Source organism: Pelobates fuscus, chromosome 5 (assembly GCF_036172605.1).
Source record: "Pelobates fuscus isolate aPelFus1 chromosome 5, aPelFus1.pri, whole genome shotgun sequence".
Taxonomy (NCBI): domain Eukaryota; kingdom Metazoa; phylum Chordata; class Amphibia; order Anura; family Pelobatidae; genus Pelobates; species Pelobates fuscus.
This window is the reverse complement of record NC_086321.1, coordinates 231,033,882-231,059,862: the sequence shown is the minus strand read 5'-3', so window position 1 is coordinate 231,059,862 and position 25,981 is coordinate 231,033,882. Positions and strand designations below refer to the sequence as shown.

At 43.9% G+C, this 25,981-nt stretch overlaps 1 protein-coding gene across 1 annotated transcript in view; it reads right to left on the bottom strand.

The window, feature by feature from the left end:
- The window catches only part of UHRF2 (ubiquitin like with PHD and ring finger domains 2), a 142,002-nt gene that overhangs the window by 5,192 nt on the left and 110,829 nt on the right, over window positions 1-25,981 (bottom strand). The window contains exons 9-14 of the mRNA XM_063455111.1: window positions 9,495-9,599; window positions 7,566-7,672; window positions 4,592-4,754; window positions 3,783-3,920; window positions 3,316-3,556; window positions 2,522-2,712 (exon numbers count right to left, since the gene is read on the bottom strand). Of these exons, the coding sequence (XP_063311181.1) occupies window positions 2,522-2,712; window positions 3,316-3,556; window positions 3,783-3,920; window positions 4,592-4,754; window positions 7,566-7,672; window positions 9,495-9,599 (945 nt within the window). The remainder of the gene's footprint in view (window positions 1-2,521; window positions 2,713-3,315; window positions 3,557-3,782; window positions 3,921-4,591; window positions 4,755-7,565; window positions 7,673-9,494; window positions 9,600-25,981) is intronic.

Sequence of the window (25,981 nt, the reverse complement as noted above, 5' to 3'; positions counted from 1 at the left end):
TAGTAGACTTTTTCATATAATGCTCATACAAAGCAAGGCGGCAACTCAAGAAATATGGTATAAAATGGAAAAAGCTACAACTGGGGTTGGAAATCTATTCTCATTAGTTTGGGTTGTAGAGGTAAATAAAAGATTTATCAGAGGCACAAACTAAATCCCAGATACTCAACGAGTTAACGAGATGGTGGGATAAATTTACCAACAACAAAGTACTCAGAAATAAAATAATAGATGCGCCCCTCAAGTATTTCAGATATGCTAGAAAATATAAAAACAGACATAAGGACGTCAGAGGGGATAAGGGAATTTAAAAATAGTATAGTGGAACATAATCTTAAACCCTGCAATCAAATTATGAAGGAATTTAACATCCCCTCATTTAATTATCTGCGAATCAAGAGCTTCTTAGCTAGAATACCTCTATAAAAACAAGGGGGAGAATACCATAAATCGTATACGCCTATTTGAACTAATGAATAATAAAAATCTACTGGCAAAATGTGCTAAAATTGTATACAGATGGAGACATGATAAACAGATAACACTGATCAATAAATGGGAAAAAGAACTACAAGTACATATAGAAGAAGAAGAATGTATAAATTCTAAATTCTAAATAAACAAACTAAAAACATACACTGCTTAAACCTTACAGAAACCCAATTTAAACTAATGAACCCAATTTATCAAATAGATGGTACTTAACACCGAAACACTTAAAGGGACACTATAGTCACCTGAACAACTACAGCTTAATGTAGTTGTTCAGGTATGATCTATAGCTCCCTGCAGGCAATCTAATGTAAACACTGTATTTTCAGCGAAAAAACAGTGTTTACATTGATTGATAGGAATACCTCCAGTGGCCGTCACTCTGACGGCCACCAGAGGGACTTCCTATCATGCAGAGCCCTAAAAAGGCCCTGAACACGTCATGTGCAGGAGAGAGAAGGCACTGTGTGCGCGCCTTCTCTCTCCAGCCTGTCAGCAGAGGAGGGGGGCGGGCAAAGACCGCGAGCTGAGCTGTCGGTCAGCTCAGCTCGCGGCCGCGCACACTGCGCGCATGCGCGGTAGTGCGCTCAGGACTTCAGAGGGCGGCATGAATGCCGCCCTCCGAAGTATGTGCGGCGAAGTAAACGAAAGCGTCTGATTGCTCCCTGCTTGCGCCCGCCTATTTCGTCGTTTGACGAAATAGGGGGCATGGCTTAACAAGGCTCCCGGCGGTGGAACCAGGTGAGTAAAAACTGCTGCCTGGAGAGTCCCTTTAACCCCTTAAGGACACATGACGTGTGTGGCACGTCATGATTCCCTTTTATTCCAGAAGTTTGGTCCTTAAGGGGTTAAAGAAAATCTTCCCAGAGTTATCAGACAGATGCTGGAAATGTAATATTTGTGAAGGCAATGTGATCCATATCTGGTGGCAGAGCACACTCATACATAGGTTTTGGAAAGAAGTAATTAAGATAATTTATCAAATAACACAAATAAAATTACCTCTCAAGCCTGAAGTGGTCCTACTAAATATGCGCTGGCCAGATATGACAAAAAGAATGTCAATGTTAATACTACACATAATTAGTAGCTAAATTACTTTTAGCATGAAATTGGAATATAGGGACAATTCCATGCACCAATGAACTAATAAAACAAGTTATATGGCAAGCAAGAATGAAAAGGCATATTCTGATGAATTTAGGAAACAGATACAAGATAATAGAAGACTGGGATACATGGATAAATAAAATGGATAATATACTAGGCTTTCTTTGCTCTACGTAGTGACCTTTCATTTCTGGTTTTATTTTCTTTTGAAGGGAAGTATTAGACCAGATGAAGGGAGAAAAAATAAAAATAAAAAAAAGAATATAATCCCAAACCGGGCAGATAAACAGAAAAATAAAACATCGAAACTATATAAAATATAAGAGGCTCTCGTTTTCTCCAAGATCAGATGAGTAAAGTACACAGACAAAAACCCATACTAAGAATTAATATGGAGACAGGGGGGGGATCCGGGTGGGAGGAATTGGTAAAATCAATAGATTTGCAAGATATATTGATGATGACATTGCACCAAGGCCTGAACTACATAAGCATTATCAAACGTATGCAGAGCAGGTACATGTATGAAATAAAGAATAATAAAAAAAAAAAAAAAAGTTCAAGTTACAGAGCAGGAGTTTAAAACTTCTGCATTAAGAGCTGAAACCATTTTCTTTCAAGCAGGCTGTGTGAGTCACAACCAGGGGAGGTGTGGCTAGGGCTGCAATGACAGAAACAAAAGTGATTTATCTCCTAAAAGCTTCATTAGCTGAAATTGTTTTGGCGCCTCTTGTATCCTTTTAAATCACTCCAAATCTATATACTTTTCAGCTATTTGAATTAGGACAGTGTACAGATGAAAAACAAAAATCCCATATTCTGCCTCTTGAGACTAATATTATATGGCAAGAAGTAGAATATATCTGAATTATTTCTATGCTGTGGATGAGGACTGTCAATAGGTTAGTCTGCAACACACCGGTCCTTCCTTGATGGAAACGAGCACTTCATCCCACAGCTTCTGATTAAGAGAGTCTTCAGCAATTAGCCATTTCTGCTGCTGAGTAAGCTCGAATGATTCCCCTCGCTCTTCTTCTGACAGTTTCAAAGATTTGGGTGATGTTATCACACAATCATCGTCGTCATCATCATCATCATCGTCCTCATCATCTGAAATACATTGGCATACATTGCATTATGGGAAACAAAAATGACCCTGTAAAAAAACACCATAGAAAATAACACTATAAAAGTAGTAATATTTAACGTCATAATCCTTTAAAAGAAGTTGATCTTTTTTTCTATGTATCCTGGGAATGTAAAGATAAAATGTATTATTATTGTATACATTAAAGTGTTGTTCCCATGCATGAGTTTAGAAGGTATAACCTAACTAATCAGGTGGGATGAAAAGTTCAGCTTCATCAATTCAAAAGCAGTTTAAGAATATGATATAATAAAACGGTCAGGAAGAGGAATAAACTATCTTGAACAATAATGGAAAAAAAAAAAAGAAAAAGAGAACCACCATGAAAAATAACTGTCTCCAATATATACAAGGCTTCATAGAAAATATGAATTTACAGGACACCATTCCATTAGGTATTCTTTATGAAAAAACACACACACACACACACACACACACACACGATAGTAAAATAGCAAGAAAATAAACCCCAAAAACTATTTATTATGTGCTGTTAGTTAATGCAAAGTTAACAAAAATTACCTAAACACGAATTGCAATATTTTAATATCTACAAAAGCAAATACCATTTTCAATCGGCCTTTTCTGGCTCCCGTTGCTTTGGCTGTTGAAGACAATTGGGCTACTGTTGGCAGTCTGGCTGCTGGTTTGCTCTGTCTTGCTCTGCTTACTCTGGCTTGAAGAACCACTACGGAGGTTGGGATTTACTGGAGGAGCTCGGGTACTAGACTCTGATTTCACCGGCTGCTTCTTGACCTTATCTTTCTTTTCTTTGTTTGCCATTGCTTCTAAATAACCTTCTGGGAACTACATCATAAAGTAAATAAAACACATAGTACACAATTATTATTTACATAAATTGGGACATGATCAACAATCAACAAAAAAAAAAAAAAAATAGACCGACAAAATCTTGCTTCAATTTACAACAAAACATTATAAAACAGTCTGTATTTGGAATCGTTTCATAAATAAATGCTTTGTTATGTGTAGTAGGATGTCGGAGGGTGGCGAACCTGGCTTCTGTGCTCACCTGCAATGTCAACCCAAGTTTCTTTGATCGTTCCATGCCTTCAGCTGTCCATGGAGCAGGCTCTACATCATCACGTCGCAAGAGATAACGCCAGACTAAAAAACCGCATTTGCCTATCTCTGGCCAGTATTTCACAACCTGAATTGCAAGAGATCAATGCAGCACATATTGTGTTTTCTTATGTATGTAAACGTTTTCATTGTCCTTGTTCTACCACAAATAAATGTAAACTTAAAAAAAACAAACATTTATATAGAACATAAACAAGAGAGGATAAAACAAAAAGTGTCATTTACTTGCTTAAGTGTCCCGAATTATGTTTACAGCTAGTATTTCTGGGCTGGAAAAGGTAAATTAGTCTTGTTAATAATTAAGTCACAGTACACGTTCCAGTAATGATTTGACAGTTCAGCACTGCAGTGCTTACTTGCAATGTAGTTTGTATCTAAAAATAACTCCCGATCTACCAGTTACTTGTGGAAAATGTATTATCAGTGACCACACTCTTTGAACTAACAAGTATTTCTCATATACTTTTACAGATATGGAACATGTCAAAGTTGTGCATAAAAAGCACATTTGATAAATGGAAATTAAAAGCATATATATCTACTACTATCAGGACTAGTGTTAAGAAAATGCAACACATGCAATGAGGAAAATCTTCTTGCTACATTAGCAAAATTAACATTAGCATAATGTGTGTATGTGTTTATGTATATGTATTATTCTATATTTATAAAATATAGAATAAAAAAAAAAAACACACAAAAAAACGTTCAAACATCTATTCCCCTGCTTTTGAAGACCTTATAAATGCCATCATATCGGTTTCCATCTTCAGGAGCATATTTACTAATTCTGCGCCCCTTTGAGCTACGGACTACACGGACAGGTTTTCCAGCTCTCCAGTTCTTAGATTCTGCTCCATCTTTATCATTCAGAGCCGCATCGCAGTTTAGGGCCAGGGCCCTGAAAGGAGATACAAACATGTGAACATGTCAAGTTCTGTGCTTTTTTGGAGTCCCGTATGATACCAGAGCCAATGAGTGGTTTGTGTTCCTGTGCCTCCATTTACTACCTGGGTGACCAAACATGTTGCTTCGAAATGAGCTTTGGAAGTGTACACTGCTAATGTACAAACAAACCATGAATGCTACTTATTCCTCTAAGTCATACAGAGGGTAATTCCTTAATATTCTATCAATGTAGAGAGAATAATTAAGTTTAGTAGGTATATCTAAAATAAGGTGAAGCAGGATATTCAGCATTATTATAGATAGCATGATTGTTGATCCAAAGAGAAATTTCCACTATCCAGTTAACGATTAATTATTGCCTTTTTGTGGCACAGTTGGAAATAGATTCAAGTATAAACAAGGTTTGCCCTACTTCTAAAACTATTTAAATGCACAGATACACACTGATGTGTGGAAGGCTGAGCTTAATGGAGATTTTTTTTTGTTGTCGTTTAATTCTATTTACTACGCAACAGTGTAAAGGTCCATATCAAAGCAACAAGTTACGGTGTAGAATCAAGGTGAATTACAACCACATTTTCCCACAAAATGAATGCACACCCAAATAAACAAAAACATGGATGAGGTGCATTAGCCACAGTAAGAAATCTATACACTATTTTGAGAGTGGACTGTCACAACATGAGTTAAACTGTGGGTGGCACGTAATGCATTCGTGCTCTACAACCATCATTCTAGGACATGACCGCTCACAAGATTTTAGTATTAAGATATGTTGTAACTTATAGCTTTTCCACATACAGCAAATACAGGCTACAGAAGTGACTGTTTTTAATTATAGAGGTTTGATATCAGAGTCCACAAGACTATTGTTATAAGTACATACTTTTTATGGAAAAGGGGAAATAAGTGACTACACAAAAATAATTCTTACTGTTGGTCAGTAGTTTCTAAAAATGATTTTTAGCCTATGCCCTTTAGAAAACAGGTCTACTTTCAATGACAAGTAGAGACATAGTATACAAGGAAAGGTTTATCAGTGTCCTCTTCTAAAAAGCAGCAAAAAAAGGAAAAAGTGCAAGAGTCAGAAATGGTCTGGATGGTTCCTGGTTGTTCCACTGGTTTACATGCCGATTCCCCCATTTTACAGCATTATTTATAAACCTTCCCTGTTGAGTAACAAAGCCAAACAATTAAAGGAAAATGTAAGAAAAGTAAGACTAGCTGAACCTGTTAACTATAGCTAATAAAATTAAACCATAATCAGTGGGCAATGGAACGCTCTGCTTGGTAACATCATAGCATAGAGTTAAAAAGAGTGTCAGGGTTCTAGAACAAAATAGTGTAGGAATTAAACATGGCTGTTATTTAAACTGACAGATCATGTTTTCAAATCCCTTATACTGCATGGTGAAAGATGTCTTGTGTGTATTATTCTTCGTACTGCATAGTCTGATTGACACTTTGCAGTAGAGCAGGTGCCTAGTCTCAGGGCAGTGCTAGAACACATACATGCGTTCGGATGCAAGAGGTTAGTGGGTTAAGCTACTGGGCATTTTAATTCAATCCTCATCTTTAGTGAAATCTAAGGAGATTTGCTGAATAGACAAACATATGCTTCTGCCTCTTCAGCTTCTCTCCCATTTTATCACGATCGGGAGAAAGATTGCATTAATGGCAGCAGCCACAAAATACAAGCTATTATGCAGGAGTGCAACATATACCTCAGTGTAGACATCTCTATCTCAGTGCTACCCTGTGATTAAAAGAACACTAGCCCCAGGAAAACATGTATTAATACATTATTCACGGTCATGTATATTTAATTAAGGAAAATAATGCCATCTCAACTTCTGGTGTTATGATGATGTCACTTTCAAACATACACAAAGCCACACACAAGTATGCCATTATCAGTTAAAAGGCATGTCTGCCATTGTAAATGATGAAATACCTACTGTGAGAGGGAAAGGAAAACCCCAAAAACCAACAAAATAGAGAGAGGAAAAAAAGAAGGCCAAGCCAATATAAAACCCCAAGTGATCAACACATTTTGTGGGACAAACCATAATTCTCCCTTCTTCTAGCGGCAAGCTCTGGAATTACAGCCTTTCCTGTGCTTAGTTATATTACACACTGAATAGTCTGGCGATAAAATACTGAAAAAGACAGAAAAGTAATTTCTTCTATGCTTGTAAGAAGAATGTAATTATCTGAAGTCACACCAAATGAAGCAAGAAAAATGTAGCATGTGCTTTATGAAAAACAAGAAAACGATGGTGTGTGGTTTCAGACAAGGATTATCTTGGCTATATATTTATTCTTATTAAAACTACTATATCGGTATAATATGTTTCTTAAGTGGCTTAAAAAAATTACTTTAAATATCTCAACACCATACATCAAGTTCCATGATTTTAATGTACTCAAATTGTAATAATGATGTTCAATTTGTCAATTTAACAAGTGACAAGGTGTACTATTCACATTTTATGTTTACATTTAAATGTTGATTCAATCACATGGTATTCCTAATGTGTATGAGCTACAGTATAATCAGACAGTATTCAGGGCACTTTTTATTTTGATCTTTTTAGGTAAGTGTACCATTCACATGGTAAGATCGGGTTAAAAAAAATAGACTATAAATAACAAAGCCAAAGTATCCTCCCCCCCCCCCCCTCTTGTCTTTCTTTTCCTCTTGAACACTTTAATTTCCACCCTTCCACCTTGCTAGGATTAATAATATAGTTCATGCAGATTAAATTAAAATTGATATCAATGATTCCCATATACAAGTTACCTATTCATATGAGTCAAAGTCTGATCAAAAGAATGTTCTCCAATCCTTTTATTCCCAGAAAGGTCACGTCCACCGCTGCCAGTATAGGTGAATTCATCTCCTCTGTCCTGAGAGAAAACTCTGTTTTTTAATTGTGCTTTCTTGATATATTAAAGGAAACTGACATGGACAGCTAAACATTTAAAGGCACATCATGATCGTAAATTATTGTATTAACCCATTCAGGACACTAAAACATTCTATTGGGCCCTCACACAGACTAGACTTGGGCATGTGTTTACAAATTATGTCATCTGAATTTCAGGTGACTATGTCATCTGTACGAACATAAATTAACTGGTTTGTTTGGTGTTTTCTTTGCCCAGTATAACCAAACAAATTAATTGCCTGTGGTCAAAAATGTCTCCATAAGTTATTTGTTCAGTTATGAGCTGGTAGCTCCATTCTTGTAATTATATTATTGAAAATGACAAGAGTGGAGGATCTCTGCTCTCCACTGCTTTCTTCCCTCAACAGGTAAAATTAAATCTCAATGCTTAGTTTAGGAATGATATGATCTCCATATTAGTATTAGGGAGACTTAAAGCCTAAATCTGGGCTCTAATTATAATAATGCAATGTGGAGGGGAACGACATTGCAGGGTTAATCCAAACTCTAGTGGCTGTCTCCCTGAGTAATGCTTTCCTATGGGCGGGTTTGAATGTGCGTGCCTCTGGCCGTGCATGCACATTTGGCTCCACTCGGGAGCTCATGGCAGCAGAGGGAGCCTGGCGCTGGATTAAGGTAAGTGGCTGAAGGGGTTTTAACCCCTTGAGCCCAGCGGGAAGGGTGCCCCAAGGGAAGGGGCGATGACGACGACCTATTAACCATATAGTGCCAGGAAAATGGGATTGTTTTCCTGGCACTATAGGATCCCTTTAACTAAATTTGATTCCTCCAAATGGTTTTTAAATTTCTGGTGAAAGGATATGGATGAACTGAATTTTCTGCCTTTGCACAAGTCTACCCCAGACAGGGCTTTAAAACCTTTAGGAATGCATGGAATGTCCGGTAGGGATTTATTTCGCTTGAAATCAACTGATACCCGGAGAGTTCATGTGTTAGCTGGGACAATATTTAGTGGCCCCAGACTGACAGGTGATTTTGAGCACCGCAGACTTTAAAATTGTCCACCTGTATGCCCCTCTGCCAACTGTGATCGCTACAGGGCTTTGCCAACTGTGATCGGCACAGGGCTTTGCCAACTGTGATCGGCACAGGGCTTTGCCCACTCATACTGCAATCTTTAGTAAAGTACAGATCACACTGTATTGTGTGAACTGGGAAATCCCTCTCTGACATTAGCAGAGCTAATCCCTCTGAGTTAGGGAATGAGTAAATGGAGGATTTGGGTTTAAGCTGGGGATGGGATAATGTAGGGTTAAGATTAAGCGTTAGAAGTAGCATTGCTATAGGGTTAGCTTTAACCATCAAAAAATAATTCAGATCCTAGAGATATTATTTATTTATAAAATATTTTACCAGGAAAGATACATTGAGATTTCTCTTGTTTTCAAGTATGTCCTGGGTATGACATTTGACATATGACATTTAACTACCAGGACTGATACCTGAATCTATTTTGAGTTAATTTTCTTTAGTTGCACTTGATGTGTAAAACATTATTATAAGCAAAACTGGGAAAAACTTTCTTTAATATTTTCCCCATTTTTAAAAATTTTTATACATATGTTGTGTTAAGATACATATAGGATATATTAAAAACATGTGTAGCTGCAATTAGAGAAACCCTTAAATAACTATGGAACAAACACATAGCACAAATTCTAGGTTTTAGAAGTTCGACAATTGCCTCATTTTTAAGGGGTTAAAGAAAAGGGGGGTGGGGGAGAGAGAAACAAAACAATCAAACAAAACCAAATACATACTACTTCATCTTCAAACCCTCCAGCTAATACAAGTGAATAGGCTCCATCATTGCTTCGTCCATGAATACCTCCCACGTGAGGTCGGTGAACTCCTGCTTCACTGACCTGGAAAAAGAGTGAGCCATATCTCTAAAGACAACTGCAAAATGTACACATATACTTCTTGGCCACAACATTCAAACCACCTGTCTAATATCATAGAGGTCCCCTCATAGTGCCAAAACAGATCTGATGTGAAGAGGCATGGACCCCGCAAGACCTCTAAACGTGTCCATGACATTAGCAGCAGATCCTTTAAGTCCTGCAAGTTGCGAGGTGGTGCCAGTATCAGATTTTATTTCACAATAAAAAGCCTGTTATTAATTAACATTTCATTTATTATTTTAGCAAAGATAAAATGCTAAGGAATTCTGGCTGCCCATATGTAAAAACAAATTAACAAAGCACTCTGTTTGTCCAATCTGTCCTGTACTCCCCCGATATCCTTGACCCAATAGCTCAGGTGCTGGACTCAGTAAAGCTTGCTGGATATAAATTTCTCAATACAGGATCTCTTTCAGCAAACTTAGGTCTAAGATTACCACAGACCCCGATGAGTTGTCTCTTAGGCTGATCAGTGCACATTTAATAACTTGATTACCGACTCAGTTTTTATTTTTCCAATACTACCTTTCCTTGTGTGGTCTTGATATAAGCAATATTTGACTATTAGTGTTGTGAATGGGCAAAACAACCACAACCAATAATTGCCCCTTAATCTGTAGCTAAGGACCACTATTGGCACCCAAACCACTTCAGCTCAATGAAGTGGTCTAGGTGCCAAGTCCCCCTAGTTTTAACCCTATGTTTACATTGCAGAGTTAATCCAGCCTCTAGTGGCTGTCTCCCTGACAGTCACTAGAGGCGCTTCCGCGATTTACATTGAATAAATCACACGTATTTGACGCTGGACATCCCAATGGACACCCAGCACCAAAAAAGATCCCCATAGGAAAGCACTGAGTAATGTTTTCCTAGGGGCGGGTTTGAATGCGCATTCGGCTCCACTTGGAAGCTGACATGGATGGAGGAGGAGAGCTCATCAGTCCAGAGGGAGCCCAGAGCTGGATTAAGGTAAGCAAATAAATGGTTAATTAACCATTTAGTCACTGCAGAACAGGGCCCTAGTCACCATTTAGGTGACTAGGGCTCTATAGTGTTAGGAACACATATTTGTATTCGTAACGCTATAGTGTTCCATTAATAATACAGATACAATACAATGGGAGGATAACAAAAAGCCTGGTGCAATTTCATTCCCTTCCTATTACTATTTTATCCTTTTTCACACATCAAGTTACTGTACTGCAGGATACGCTCCAAAAGCAGAAGGAAGTGCTCAATAGAATGTTCCTAACCATTTTTTAATGCTATAAATAGTAACTTATCTTTTTTTTTTGCAGCTCATATTGAAAAAGAAAAAAACAAAACAAAAACAAAAAAACTCTTGCTTTATTGGTAGCAAAATGGAAAAGTATTTATGGGGCAAATTTGTAATAATAGCATATTGGTCTTATGCTGACAAATTAGTTTTCCAGTGTGTTGCAAAAAATGAGTGTCCTGGGTATTGCAATTACGATGCCAATCAAAGATTACAGATGTACAAAAATATACACAATTGAGTTTAAAACCGATATCATACTAGAGCGACTTTGATAAATAATACATGAAGGAACAGAATAGACTCAAGAATCAGATTTTTTTTTTTTTTAAGTGGCACTGCCATACATCATAGAATTTGTAGGCATCTGTTGAGCTATTTGGGGGAAATATTCACAAGCATGGCCACTAAAATGGAAAACAGTAGGGGCAGGATCAACACTGAAGAGTTGGATTTAAATCTAATAATGTACATATCCCCTAAGGAGTGACATAGTGGTGAATGGGGTCAGCATCAGGTGATTATATATATTTTCCTACTCCCCCATGGATACCACCAGGCAAACAGACATGTGATGCAAAGACCCTGCAAGTAGCAATGCCACTTTAACACATGAGGCCAATTCACAATGAATTTGCTTATATTTTACTATTATTCAGCCTGCCACATCTCAGTTGGCGTCTAATCAACTTTTTGCAATGATTACATATTCCACCTAACACTAACAGTATTATGAATACATGGTGTTAGGCAATTTTCTCCTCCATCTGACTACACTACTTAATTGATTTTCACATTGTCTAAATTCATGTGCATGACCATCATCAGCCCTTTATTCTTGCTGTGGATAACCGTGCATCATACTAAGCACACGTTAGTTTTAAAACACTAATCATATCTGTGCACAGAACCATGGTTTTGTATTTTATTTGTAAGAAGCCATAAATGCAAGTAGAAAATGTTGGTGCTTTATAAATAAATGAGAATACTACTACCAAAAGCCAGAACTATAAAATAAAGGACATAGGAATAGGTGTATTCCAAAATAGAGTGGTGTTTATCAAGTTGTACAGCGTATTTAAAACGTCACAAACATTTATAAAATACTGAAACCAAATGTTAATTATAAAGGTATTGCAGTAATACTCAATGTTCAGTAGATGGCTCCCAGCTGACACAGCTCACAGCACATGTAAAGGGAATACATAAAAACACATAATTGTGCAGATTGTTTAAAAAAAAAAAAAAAAAATGCTTTCAACACCATCACTACTGTAGATAGAGATTCCCATACAATTCCCCCAATTGTTAAAGTAAGGAGATCAGGTATCTGTCATACAGTGATGGAACTCTGATATTGGCAAAGTATAAACACATTTATTAAAAAACTGTGTTTAAAAAAATTCAAACAAACGGTCTCTTAAAATAGAAAGTGGTGAGTAGGTTCGGCATACGCAGTTACTCACGGCCCAGCTTTGTAAAATGTGGAGCTGGAAACACTGGCTCTGCAAGGCTGTTGTGTCCGGAGTGTAATGGTCCAGCTTGAGTGCAGCCTGAGTAGTACAAGCGTGGCGCTTCCGGGTATCCATAGTCTCCGCCCCTTTGATGACGTCAACGCCTTTCTCTGGTCTGCCCGGCTTCCTCAGGACATGATGCTGTCCTCACCATCTTAGGTCAGGATTTTTAACAGTCTTTGCAAAGATAGTTCATGTTGCTGATAGGAGTATCAATTAGACTTAATTTGCATACTCCTATCTGCTAATTGTCTTTGACAATATAAGGTGTAAGTCCACACTTAGAAAACACATTGGCTCTCACAACTATTTCGGCAATTAAAGGGGACATCATTGCAATTGAAAAAGCATAAATCAGAAACATATAAAATAGCACACAAGAACAATATAGACATATCTAAAAACATTACCTATTCTAAAAAAGAGAGAAAATGAAATATCCATTAAAATACATTTTAATTCATTTCTAATTGCACTTGATTAATTTAAAGGTGTATACCCCTATAAAGTGAAAAAGTGCACATTTTTAATTGCACTGAATTAATCAAAGGTGTATATTCTCATAAAATGGAAAAGTGCACAGTAGGAAAACAGGACTTATATTTCTTTATCATTGCTAGGAATAAAGTGCATATCAGCAAGCAAAAGCAGGGAAATCTTAACAGTGATACATATGAGGTTACATGCGCCTAGAGCTCAACAGAGTCATATTGGAATTGCTGGAAGGAGAGGGTGAACTGGCAGAGTGGATAAATAGTAGAGTATTTAAAGAACGTTTAAAGTGCCATGTGTTAAAATTAAAATGCTCTTAATTGATAAAATAATTCAAATAAATATATACATATTTTAAAAAATGGCAAATCTCAAAATCATTATTCAAGCCATTCGGAACCATGGTGTTTATCACATAAATCCACTTCATTTCTGCCTGACCTATTTTTTGATTCAAATCGCCACCCCTCCGATTATTTTTTGAATTCCCACAAATTCCAATTTTGTTGAGTCTGCATCGTGGTGATCCCTAAAGTGCATAGACACTTGATGTAACGCAAACGTTCTCTTAATATTATATACATACTCACATATTCTGTTACGTAACATTCTTGTTGTGCGTCCTATATACTTAAGGCCTCATGGACATGTGAGCATGTATATGACACCACGAGAACTGCAAGTCATACCATCTCTTATATCATATAAATGGCCATTGGCTTCAAATTTATTATAACATTTTTTCTTTCCTTCAGTTTTTAAACTGGCATCACAGTTGCCACATTTAAAAAAACAAAACCAAAAAAAAAAAAACCTGGTATGTATTTAGGAAGTTTTTCTTTACGTTTGCTCCTGGGGCTTCTAAAATACCATGTGTAAGAATCCTTTTGAGGTTCGGAACCCCTCTATGTACTATTTTAGGTTTCTGGGGTAGGATGTCCTTTAAACTCGGATCATCCAATAATAAATGCCAGTAGTCATTAACAATATGTCTTACTTTTTTATTTTCTCCTCCGGAATATTGACATATGAAAGGTATTTTGTTTTGTTATTTTCTCTTTAGTCTAGTTAATTGGCTTCCAGGTATATTATTTAGCCAGTAGCAGCTAGTGGTCTGGATGTAGCTGTTCAAATCTACACAGTCTTAAAAAAAGTTTTTGTTTTTACCATGTTATCTTCTATATAAATAGTAAGATCGAGGAAATTAATGTCTCTGCTACTGTATAAAAAGGTTAGATTGATACCCCCAGTCATTCCAGTTAATATATTCCATAAAACATTTAAAAATTTCTTCTCCACCTTTCCAGACCATAATCAGATCGTCTATATAGGTTCAATAAGTTCAAAGAAGAAATGGCCATTACCCAAACTCTAGAACTCGGCTAAATTCCAACAACATTCCAGTAACCAATAGATTCCAACCACTTGGTAACCTGGATAATAGGAACCTTTTTTAGAGAAACGAGGGAGAGTGATGGACCAACAGTCTCCCCCTTTTCAAACCAAAAGGTTCAGGAGGAAAGAGGGAGAGGAAAGAGAGGTGGGAAGAGAGTAAATAGGAACTCTAAGAAGTGTAAAGAGAAGGAAATTAAACCAATAGGGATTTTTAATTTGTCAGGCAAAAATTTAAGAGATAACCATATTAGCTTATTAAACAAAGGTCTTAAATTTGCTCCGTCAAAAGATTTAGATAAATTCCATTTTTTTATGGACCTCAGTAAATTTAATAGAAATCTATGTCTACGCAAGTTCTTTTTAAAAGAGGAAAAACAACTCTCCATATCGTCTATAGAAGATGACCAAACTATTACATATACGAATTTGAGAGAAAAATCTTCTTTCTTTCCGAAGTGGCAGATGTCAGAAGAAATTATTGCATTTCAAAAGTTTGTCAATTGGGATAGAATTAGGATAAATAGAATTAAACCAACTAACAGGCACCAATTAAATCTTAATCCACAAGAATTATAAAAAGATCCCAGTAGGGGCGTGGCTTGGAGGTCCGCGAAGATGGCAGCATAAACTGAGAGCTCCCCGCCGGCCTAACTTTCAACCTCACCGACCGCACTAACAATAGCCGAAAATGGGGAAAACACACCGCGCATCGAGCGCCCAAAGACCCGGGGACACCCCGAAACGCACCGTGACCCCCTCCGTGAAGCCGTACCTCGTGGCACCGGCGGATCTGGACCAGGCCTCAAACGACTCCACGGCCTCCGGCCTTTCCCACCCGCGATCCCCGCAGGGTGACCATCCACTACCGACCTCCCAAGCTTCCCTACCCGACAATGTCCATGCTGCAGCAACTACCCACAAAAGCGGATTTGAAGACTGCAAATGCGGAACTCCGCGCGTCCATTACCGCTGAGCTACATGCCATGCGTGAGGACATACAAGGCCTCAGCCAAAAGGTGACTCAGTTAGAAGCAGACAGTGACCACATGTCTGCGGTTCAGGCAGCAACCACAGACAGACTGCAATCCCATACCAAGATACTGCAACAAATGGCGCTTCACATTGAGGACCTGGACAACAGGGGTAGGAGACAAAATATTAGAATCAGAGGGGTGCCAGAGGCGCTGGACAAGAAAAGCCCAATCCAAGACACCTTGCTGGACTTATTTAACAAATTGCTGATGCGACCTCTCCAGACACCCATAAGCTTTGTACGAGCGCACCGCGCCCTGAGGCCTCCGGGCCCCCCAGACGGGCCACCCCGTGACATTATTTGCTGTTTGGAAAACTTTCCACTGAAGGAGGAAATCCTCCGCAAAGCAAGGGGCACGGATAAAATAATACTGGAAAACTCGGAAGTCCACCTGTTTCCTGACCTATCTCCAGCCACGCTATCATTTAGACGAGCTTTGAAACCCCTTACAAGGCAGCTACAAGCAGCCCAAATAAGGTACCGCTGGTGCTTCCCCACGGGCCTACAGGTTGCTACACCCAACGGCCCCTTCACGATCCTAGGGGAAGAAGACGCCCAGGCGCTGCAAAGAGAGCTGCACCTTTCGCCGGAAACTCTGACATGGCCGAACCCACTCAATTTCTACGCTTTTGCCCCCAGATCACAGGACACGGGCCCTCGCCCTCAGAGAATTCGTCCCCCCCGTACTCAAACGACCAGACCAGTGGGGACACCCAACTGAAACTCGCTCCATTCCTGGGAGGTTCCCCCCCCCCCCCCCCCCCGAAACCGCCATGTTGACTCCACTAGCGGACTATGAACTGTACCACCCACTGCAGACCACCCTTGGCGCTTCACCGCTATTGTGAACTTTGACTGTCATTTGGTCACAGCAAGTATTATGGGAACTGAAGCTCCACTTTGGGCGTGGGGGGGAATATTAGGCCTAGCTAAGATTGCCCTGGGGGGTGAAAGGGGTACTATACCCACACTGCCACAGAGAGGAAGGGGACCCACGAAGGGCCTAGGCCCGAGAGGGAAAATAATAGGAGCAATGCACCCCACAGCCCCATTACAAGGCCCCCCACACTCTAACACTCTAACATTTAAGGGCCCTCTATATTAACTGAGATCGGTACATTAGGCTGGGGAAGGAGGGGTTGTCTAGCTTTGGGAGCGGGAGGTGGGAAGGTGTCGGGGACTTGGGAGGGGGGAGGAAAGCGGCATTGTAGGCCAGTAGACTTGCCAGGTTCTGCCGCACAGGGGGGGGGGGGGGGAGGGAGGGTAATCTTGAAATGTTGATGTGTTTTGTGTTATGGCTAATACTATTGCTACTGTTTTTTACTGTATTATATGGTGAGGTTGACATTCATGCTGAATTTTATATAGATTGTGCCGTAAGTCGGGGAGACGATGGATCCTAACTGGGTGGTGCCCCGAGAGGTCACAGTGGTCTGTGACGACCTTTTTGAGAGCGCACTTGACCCCCTGGACCCTACTCACTTGGGATTCCCGGAACTCCTTCGACTGCCCTACTGGAGTGAACGACCAGAATCAGGTGAGCGGTCCCCCTCCGCCCTCTAGCGGACGGGGGGGTTCCAGCCCCCCTTCGCTCTTTTCCGATACCGCTGGTTATAGCGATTTTGTACAGACTTACCGACTGTGACTCTTGACTTTTTCCCTCCCCGTCTGACCCAAGCCTTCCTGTGCCCCCCCCTTTTTCCCTATCCCACCCTCCCGCTTGTCCGCCGGACGGACAAGCCTACGCTGATACACGACTGCTAGAAGAGCCCCGGTCATGTCCATTGCCCCGGCCCCCATCACGATACTATCCCTGAACGCCAGAGGCCTTAATCAACCCGAGAAACGGTCGGGAGCGGTGAGGGAATTTCTCTCCCGTAAGGCATCAATTGTGTTCGTACAAGAAACGAATTTCAGGGAGGGGTCACGTCCCACACTGACGAACCACCACTACCCCATAGGATACTTTAGCGATTTTCAGGGGGGAAAGTCCAGAGGAACTGCGATCCTCATTCATAGACGCATCCCGTTCACAGAAAAAGACGTACAAACCGACCCGGAGGGTCGATATACCTTTTTAAAGGGGGAGATAGCGGGCACGCTTTACACCTTCGCTAACGTTTATGCCCCAAACCGCAGACAATACCGTTTCCTGGCCCGGACACTTCGCTCACTGCGGCACTTCGCAGAAGGGGTATTGGTCCTAGGGGGCGACCTAAACGTAGCTCTAGACCCCAAATGGGACTCCTCCTCAGGGCGCTCACCCGTCCCTACCCAACACATCGCGGCAATCAGGGCCTTACTGACGAGGGAGAGACTAGTGGACTGCTGGAGAGCACTACACCCTGACGAAAGGGACTATACCTTCTACTCTCACCCGCACAATTCCTACACTCGCATTGACTACCTTTTCCTTTCACAATACCACCTCCCACTGGCTCTCCGGGCTGACCAAGGCACCGCAACGTGGTCGGACCATGCACCGGTGTCGGTCACCCTGGAGTCTCCCCTTTTCAGACCTAGGGTCTCTAAGTGGAGGCTGAATGAAGCCCTGCTTGCCATGCCAGAACTGACTGCAGACATAGACACCACACTCCGGGACTACTTTACACACAATGGCGACCAGACGTCCCCCACCATACGATGGGAAGCACACAAAAGTGTTATCAGGGGGCATTTCATACAAAAGGGCGCTCTCCTGAAACGACAGAGGGAGGCACGCATGACTACACTATTAGCAGACATACACCGCCTAGATACCCTCAACAAACGCCTCCAACTCCCTACACACCAAGCCACGCTGTTAGGTCTGAGGAGGGAACTGACCACACTCATACAATCCCAACACCATAGGGCAGTCCTACGACACAAGGCATTCTTTCATGTAAACGGTAATAAGAGTGGGAAGCTCCTAGCGCGCATGCTCAACAAAAGAAGGCGGGACACATACATAGACCGCATTCGGGACAAGGACGGGAACCTCCACAGACACCCCACCAAGATACAGGAGATCATTCGATCATATTATGCAGACTTATACTCCCTACCACGACCGCACACTGACACGCACACTCTCAGACTCCGCGACTCTATAGATGAGTACCTCTCGGCCCATACACTCCCCGCCCTAGCGACTGACGTATCAAACCGACTAGAAGAACCCATTACCACGGAGGAACTTGCGCTAGCGATTAAAAGCTCCAAATCAGGGAGAAGCCCGGGCCCCGACGGGCTACCACTAAAATATTACAGGACATACGCTGACATACTTTACTCCCCATTGACAGACATGTTCAATGCGATCAGAGAGGGACACGAACTTCCCGGACAGGCTCTAATGGCGCACATTACTATCATCCCCAAAGAAGGGAAGGATCGAGAGCACTGTGGCGGCTACCGACCCATATCCCTCATCAATACGGATATTAAACTCCTGGCAAAAGTCCTGGCGACTAGACTCCAGACGCACGTTCCCGGTCTGGTCCACGCAGACCAGGTTGGGTTTGTGCTGGGTCGAGAGGCTAGGGACAATACTATCAGGGCCCTGACACTAATGCATAGGAACACCGAGACGAACACGGGCCTTCTCCTACTCTCCACAGACGCGGAGAAGGCCTTTGATAGGGTCAATTGGGAATACATGTTCCGGACATTAACACACCTGGGAATGGGACCACACCTTTTGGGCTGGATTAAAGCCCTGTACTCCAAACCGTCAGCACACGTACTGGTCAACGGGGCCCTAACAGACCCGTTCCCTATATATAACGGTACGCGTCAGGGATGCCCCCTCTCCCCGCTACTTTTCGTCCTAGCGTTGGAGCCATTCCTGAACACCATCAGACATCACCCCGACATTACCGGCATTCACACAGGAGACACGCACCACAAAATTGCCGCCTACGCGGATGACCTACTGTTTTTCCTCACACATCCAGAGGTCTCCCTGCCCAACCTAGTGCAGGCCTTCCACGCATTCGGACTCCTCTCGGGATTGAAAATTAACTTCTCGAAATCATATGTCTTAAACATTAGTGTACCCACACCTCGCGCAGACCAACTGCGCAGGAGCTACAAATTCCAATGGGCCTCGGACAAGATACGCTACCTGGGTACTTGGCTGACAGTGAGCGCAACCAACCTGTACGCGACAAACTTCACCCCACTACTGACCCAATTTCGGAAAGAGATGAGGGAATGGGCCTTCCCCCACATATCCTGGTTGGGTAGGGTGCAAGTGGTGAAGATGAATTTTTTGCCACGACTGCTCTACCTCTTCCAGGCCTTGCCTATCCTGATCCCAACATCTTTCTTCACGACACTCCGGGGAGCACTGGGGTCCTATGTGTGGAACGGGAGGAGACCCAGACTGAAATACTCACTGCTCACACGGCCCAAAGACAAAGGAGGACTAGCCCTCCCAGACTTTCTGCTATACTACAAAGCGTGTCACCTACAACGAGTAGTGGAATGGTCCAAACCAGGGGTACACAAGCTGTGGAAGTCCTTAGAGGGACACGCAGCGGGGGTCCCCGCCGCCCTACTCCCATGGCTCCCAGCGGGAGGTTCTGGGAGGGAAGCACGTTACACACCCTACACAAAAGCGACTCTGACGGTATGGAGAAGGAATATAGGGCGTCATGCTCTTAGTACGCACCCCTCCCCCTTACTGCCTCTCACCCATAACCCGGACTTCCAACCAGGCCTGGACCCGAAGGCCTTGCAAAATTTAGTGGACGACCCCCTACCCCGACTGAGACATGTCTGTTCCAACCGGGGACTGAAAGACCTGACAGAGCTACGTGGGGTGACCCCTCAGCCCTTCCTGACGCGTTTTCGCTATGCACAGGTACGCAACTACATAAAACTCCTCCCACAGGGACAGGCTTTGGGCAGAGATCTCACAACTTTTGAGAGACTATGCTCAGCCCCTGACCCACTACCACATGGAATTTCACACCTCTACTCCCTTCTCCAAATGCAAACTCCAGTAGAGACACCTAACTTTATGGGGAAATGGGAGGAATCCCTAAATAAGACGTTTAGCGCCCTTGAATGGGAAAAGATCTGCAATACTGTTCACCACTGCTCAACATTTAGCAAGAGTCAGGAGACTGCTTATAAACTGCTCACGAGATGGTACCACACGCCAGCTACTGCGCACCACATAAACTCTCAAGACTCCCGCCTATGCTGGAGGTGTGAGAAGGAGATAGGCACACTCTTACACATTTGGTGGAACTGCGAACTGATCCAACCGTTCTGGCGCACTATCCACCAAGTCATAGCCCGCTTCTCAGATAACCCCCCACCTCTTGAACCAGCAGCTATGCTGCTCCACCACACACCCACCCCCACGTCCAAATATAAAAAGACACTCACGATCCGGATCATTAATGTAGCAAAACAATTAATCCCACAGTTTTGGAAGAATAAAACGGCCCCGCCCTTATCCCAGAGGTTTGACCAAATGGAGGACCTCAGAGCAGTTGAGGAACTTATCATGTACGCGGCTGGCCCGCAAAAACAACAGCAGACTTACCTAGACATATGGACGCAGTGGATACTGACGACAACGAAACCGGAATTCCAGTCCATACTAACGGACTACACGACCGATACCCCAAGACTAACAAAAGCAGAGACAGTAGACTAACCCTATCCCCCCTTCCCTACCTGGACCCTGCCCCCCTTCTCCCTGACTCCCTTACTTCGGACCGACTAGAGAGACGGAAACCCGTAACCAAGAGCAAGCAGACACTTTAGGCTGCATGAACACGAGCATTGGGCACTGACGACTAACGTACACAACTATGCCCATCGGCCTCACCGACCTACACACCTGAAGACCTGGTCGGTAGCCGAACTCGCAATGCCCGTTACGATCCTATATGCCACCAGACCTAACTCATGATAGCTACGGATCTGGCCAGACGAATATTGCTTGCAGACTTCTGAAGTACACCTGTGAGCTCTGAGCTTCATAGGGCCTGCGCGCCCACAAGAATCTGTTATTGTTCTTTGTTTACTGATAATATGGTTATGTGAAGTACGACACAGAAGTTTTGATCACTGACGAGGACCTGCGAGTCCACTACTCCATGGGGCCTGCGCGCCCTCAAGTTTATATTTGTGCTTTACTGTTTTCCTATGGTTGGACCCACGTTGAGTCCTAAATATTGCTAACAACTGTACGTGGAGACTTGCACGTCTCGGAATGAACCACATAATTTTGAAATAAAAATCATATTTACAAAAAAAAAATAAAAAATAAAAAGATCCCAGTATAGTTATAAAACCCGCGGACAAGAGGGGAAGCATAATTATCATGTCTCCAGAGTATTATCTGGAAGAATCAGCTAGACTCCTCGGTGACCAGATAACGTATGAAAATTTCAACTCTGACCCCACCCCCTAATAAAAGAGAAATTCATAGAAATAATTTCCAAAGGGTTCTAAGAAGGCATTTTGAATAAAAAAGAGAGATAATACTTAGTACTGAAACATCAAAGCATACTTATTTTTTATTTCTTGCCAAAAATACACAAGAACATGTCACAACCACCTGGTAGACCAATTATTTCTGGTATTGATTCTATTTCTTACAGACTCTCTGAATATGTTGGCCATATCCTTCAACCACTTGTTCAAAATTGTCCACCATATTTGAAGGACACCACTAGTATATTACAAACTATAGAAGATATAAAATGTCAGGAAGACTTCCTTTTGATGTCCGCAGATTTTTCCTCCTTATACACCAGCATCAGATATAATTTAGGATTAAGTGCGGTTAGGCATATTTTGGAAACTTTTTCCTCTTATCCCCAGAGCCAAATTGACTTCGTCCTGGAATTCATCAAACTCATATTAGAAAACAACTATTTATGGTTCCAGGGTGATTTTTACCTACAAAAGTGTAGCACATCAATGGGCACCAAGTTTGCCCCCAGCTACGCTAATCTTTTTATGGCCCAATAGGAATCGATATGTATGGGTGAACAGAGTGGCTGGGGTGCAAACTTGGTGCTTTATAGATGATCTGATTATGGTCTGGAAGGGTGGAGAAGAACTTTTAAAATGTTTTATGGAACATATTAACTCGAATGACTGTGGTATGAATCTAACCTTTTTATACAGTAGAAGAGACATTAATTTCCTTGATCTTACTATTTATATATAAGATAACATAGTAAAAACAAAAACTTTTTTTTAAACTGTAGATGTGAACAGCTTCATCCAGACCAGTAGCTGGCACTACAGCCCCTGGCTAAATAATATACCTAAAAGCCAATTAACTAGACTAAAGACTAATTGTACAGAAACAAGTGTTTTTATTGATTGTAAACTGATCCAAGATTTTAAACAGAGGGTTATAGCGAACACATTTTAGACTCTTCAACCAAAGCCGTGTATGATAAAGATAGAATGGTACTATTGAATTACAAAGAAAATAATGGGGGAGAATTCACTAACAAAATACCTTTCATATGTCAATATTCCGGAGGACAAAATCAAAAAGTAAGACATATTGTTAATGACTACTGGCATTTATTATTGGATGATCCGAGTTTACAGGACATCCTACCCCAGAAACCTAAAAAAAGTACATAGAGTGGTTCCGAACCCCAAAAGGATTCTTACAGATGGCACTTTAGAAGCCCCAGGAGCAAAGTTAAAGAAAAACTTCCTAAATACATACCAGGGTTTTTTTTTTTTTTTTTTTAAATGTGGCAACTGTAATGCCTGTTTAAAAACTGGAGGAAAGAAAAAATGTTATAATAAATTTGAAGCCAATGGCTATTCATATGATAGAAGAGATGGTATGACTTGCAGTTCCCATCGTGTCATATACATGCTCACATGCAGAGGCGGCTCTCTAATTAGGCGGTTTAGGCGGCCGCCTAAGGCCTCGCGCTGTGTGGGGCCTCGCGGCCGCCTAAACCGCCATAGGGCAGACTGACATGTCGGGTCCTTGAGGACCCGACACAGGAGGGGGCCCGGCGGCTTCCCCTGTATGCCGCCGGGTGCGAGGCCCCTCCTGTCAGTCTGACCGGGAGAGCCAGCCTTCAGTCTGCAGCTCCGCCGGGTGTGAGCTGCAGACTGAAGTGTCTCGCGATCTCTAGCCAATCAGAGCGTTGCCGCGGGTTACCACGGCAACGCTCTGACTGAAGATCGCGAGACTTTCACCATGTGGTCTGCAGCTCTGCATCCGGCAGAGCTGCAGATCGCAGAGCCCACTGGACCACCAGGGAGTCTGATTGCCATCACTGGACCACCAGGGAGTCTGCCACCACTGGACCACCAGGGAAAAAGGTACCTGCCACCCACCCTGTCACCCCCCTCACCCAGTCACCCCATCTGCCGCCCTGCCACCCCACCTGTCACCCCCCTCACCCAGTCACCCCATCTGCCACCCCACCTGTCACCCCCTCACCCAGTCACCCCATCTGCCACCCCACCTGTCACCCCCTCACCCAGTCACCCCATCTGCCACCCCACCTGTCACCCCCCTCACCCAGTCACCCCATCTGCCACCCTGCCACCCCATCTGCCACCCCCTCACCCAGTCACCCCACCTGCCACCCCATCTGTCACCCCCCCTCACCCAGTCACCCCATCTGTCACCCCCTCACCCTGCCACCCCATCTGCCACCCCCTCACCCAGTCACCCCATCTGTCACCATGCCACCCTATCTGTCACCCCCTCACCCTGTCACCCCATCTGCCACCCCCTCACCCTGCCACCTCACCTGTCACCCCCTCACCCTGCCACCTCACCTGTCACTCCCTCTCCCTGTCACCCCATCTGCCACCCCCTCACCCTGTCACCCCATCTGTCACCCTGTCACCCCATCTGCCACCCCCTCACCCAGTCACCCCATCTGTCACCCTGTCACCTCACCAGTCACCCTGCCACCCCATCTGCCACCCCCTCACCCTGTCACCCCACCCTGCCACCCCCTCACCCAGTCACACCATCTGTCACCATGCCACCCCATCTGCCACCCCACCAGTCACCCCCTCACCCTGTCACCCCATTTGCCACCACCCTCACCCAGTCACCCCATCTGTCACCCTGCCACCCCACCTGTCACCCCCCTCACCCAGTCACCCCATCTGCCACCCCACCTGTCACCCCCCCTCACCCAGTCACCCCATCTGCCACCCCCTCACCCAGTCACCCCATCTGTCACCCTGTCACCTCACCAGTCACCCTGCCATCCCATCTGCCACCCCCTCACCCAGTCACACCATCTGTCACCATGCCACCCCACCTGTCACCCCCTCACCCTGTCACCCCATTTGCCACCCTGCCACCACCCTCACCCAGTCACCCCATCTGTCACCCTGCCACCCCACCTGTCACCCCCCTCACCCAGTCACCCCATCTGCCACCCCCTCACCCAGTCACCCCATCTGTAACCCAGCCACCCCACCTGTCACCCCACCTATCACCCCTTCACCCTGTCACCCCATCTGCCACCCCCTCACCCTGTCGCCCCATCTGCCACATCTCTCACCCAGTCACCCCATCTGTCACCCAGACACCCCACCTGTCACCCCCCCTCACTCAGCCACCCCACTTGTCACTCTCCCCACCCAGCCAACCCACCTGTCACCCTCCTAAACCAGTCACACCACCTCACACTGTCACCTCCCTCCCCCTGCCACCCATCTGTCACCCCCTCACTTTGTCACCCCCCTCACCCTGCCACCCCACCTGTCACCCCCTCACCCTGCCACCCCCCTGTCACCCCCTCTCACCATGCCAACCCCCTGTCACCTCCTCTCACCATGTCACCCCCTCTTACTCTGTCACTCACCCTGTAACCCCCCCACTGTCACCCCCCTTACGCTGTCACCTCACCCTGTCACCCCCCCTCACCCTGCAACCACCCCACCTGTCACCCCATCTGCCACTCCCTCACCCAGTCACCCCATCTGTAACCCTGTCACCCCCCTCACTCAGCCACCCCACCTATCACCCACTCACCCTGTCACCCCATCTGCCACCCCCCTCACCCTTTTCCCTATCTGCCACCCCCCTCACCCAGTCACCCCATCTGTCACCCAGACACCCCACCTGTCACCCCCCTCACTCAACCACCCCACCTGTCACCCCCTCACCCAACCACCCCACCTGTCACCCTCCTAAACCAGTCACACCACCTCCCTCCCCCTGTCACCCCTCACTTTGTCACCCCCCTCACCCTGCCCCCTCACTTTGTCACCCCCTCTCACCATGCCAACCCCCTGTCACCTCCTCTCACCATGTCACCCCCTCTTACTCTGTCACCCACCCTGTGACCCTCCCACTGTCACCCCCTTATGCGGTCACCTCACCCTGTCACCCCCCCTCACCCTGCAACCACCCCACCTGTCACCCCCTCACCCTGCAACCACCCCACCTGTCACCCCATCTGCCACCCCCTCACCCTGTCACCCCATCTGCCACCCCCTCACCCAGTCACCCCGTCTGTAACTCTGTCACACCCCTCACTCAGCCACCCCACCTATCACCCCCTCACCCTGTCACCCCATCTGCCACCCTGCCACCCCCTCACCCTGTTGCCCCATCTGCCACCCCCTCACCCAGTCACCCCATCTGTCACTCAGCCACCCCACATGT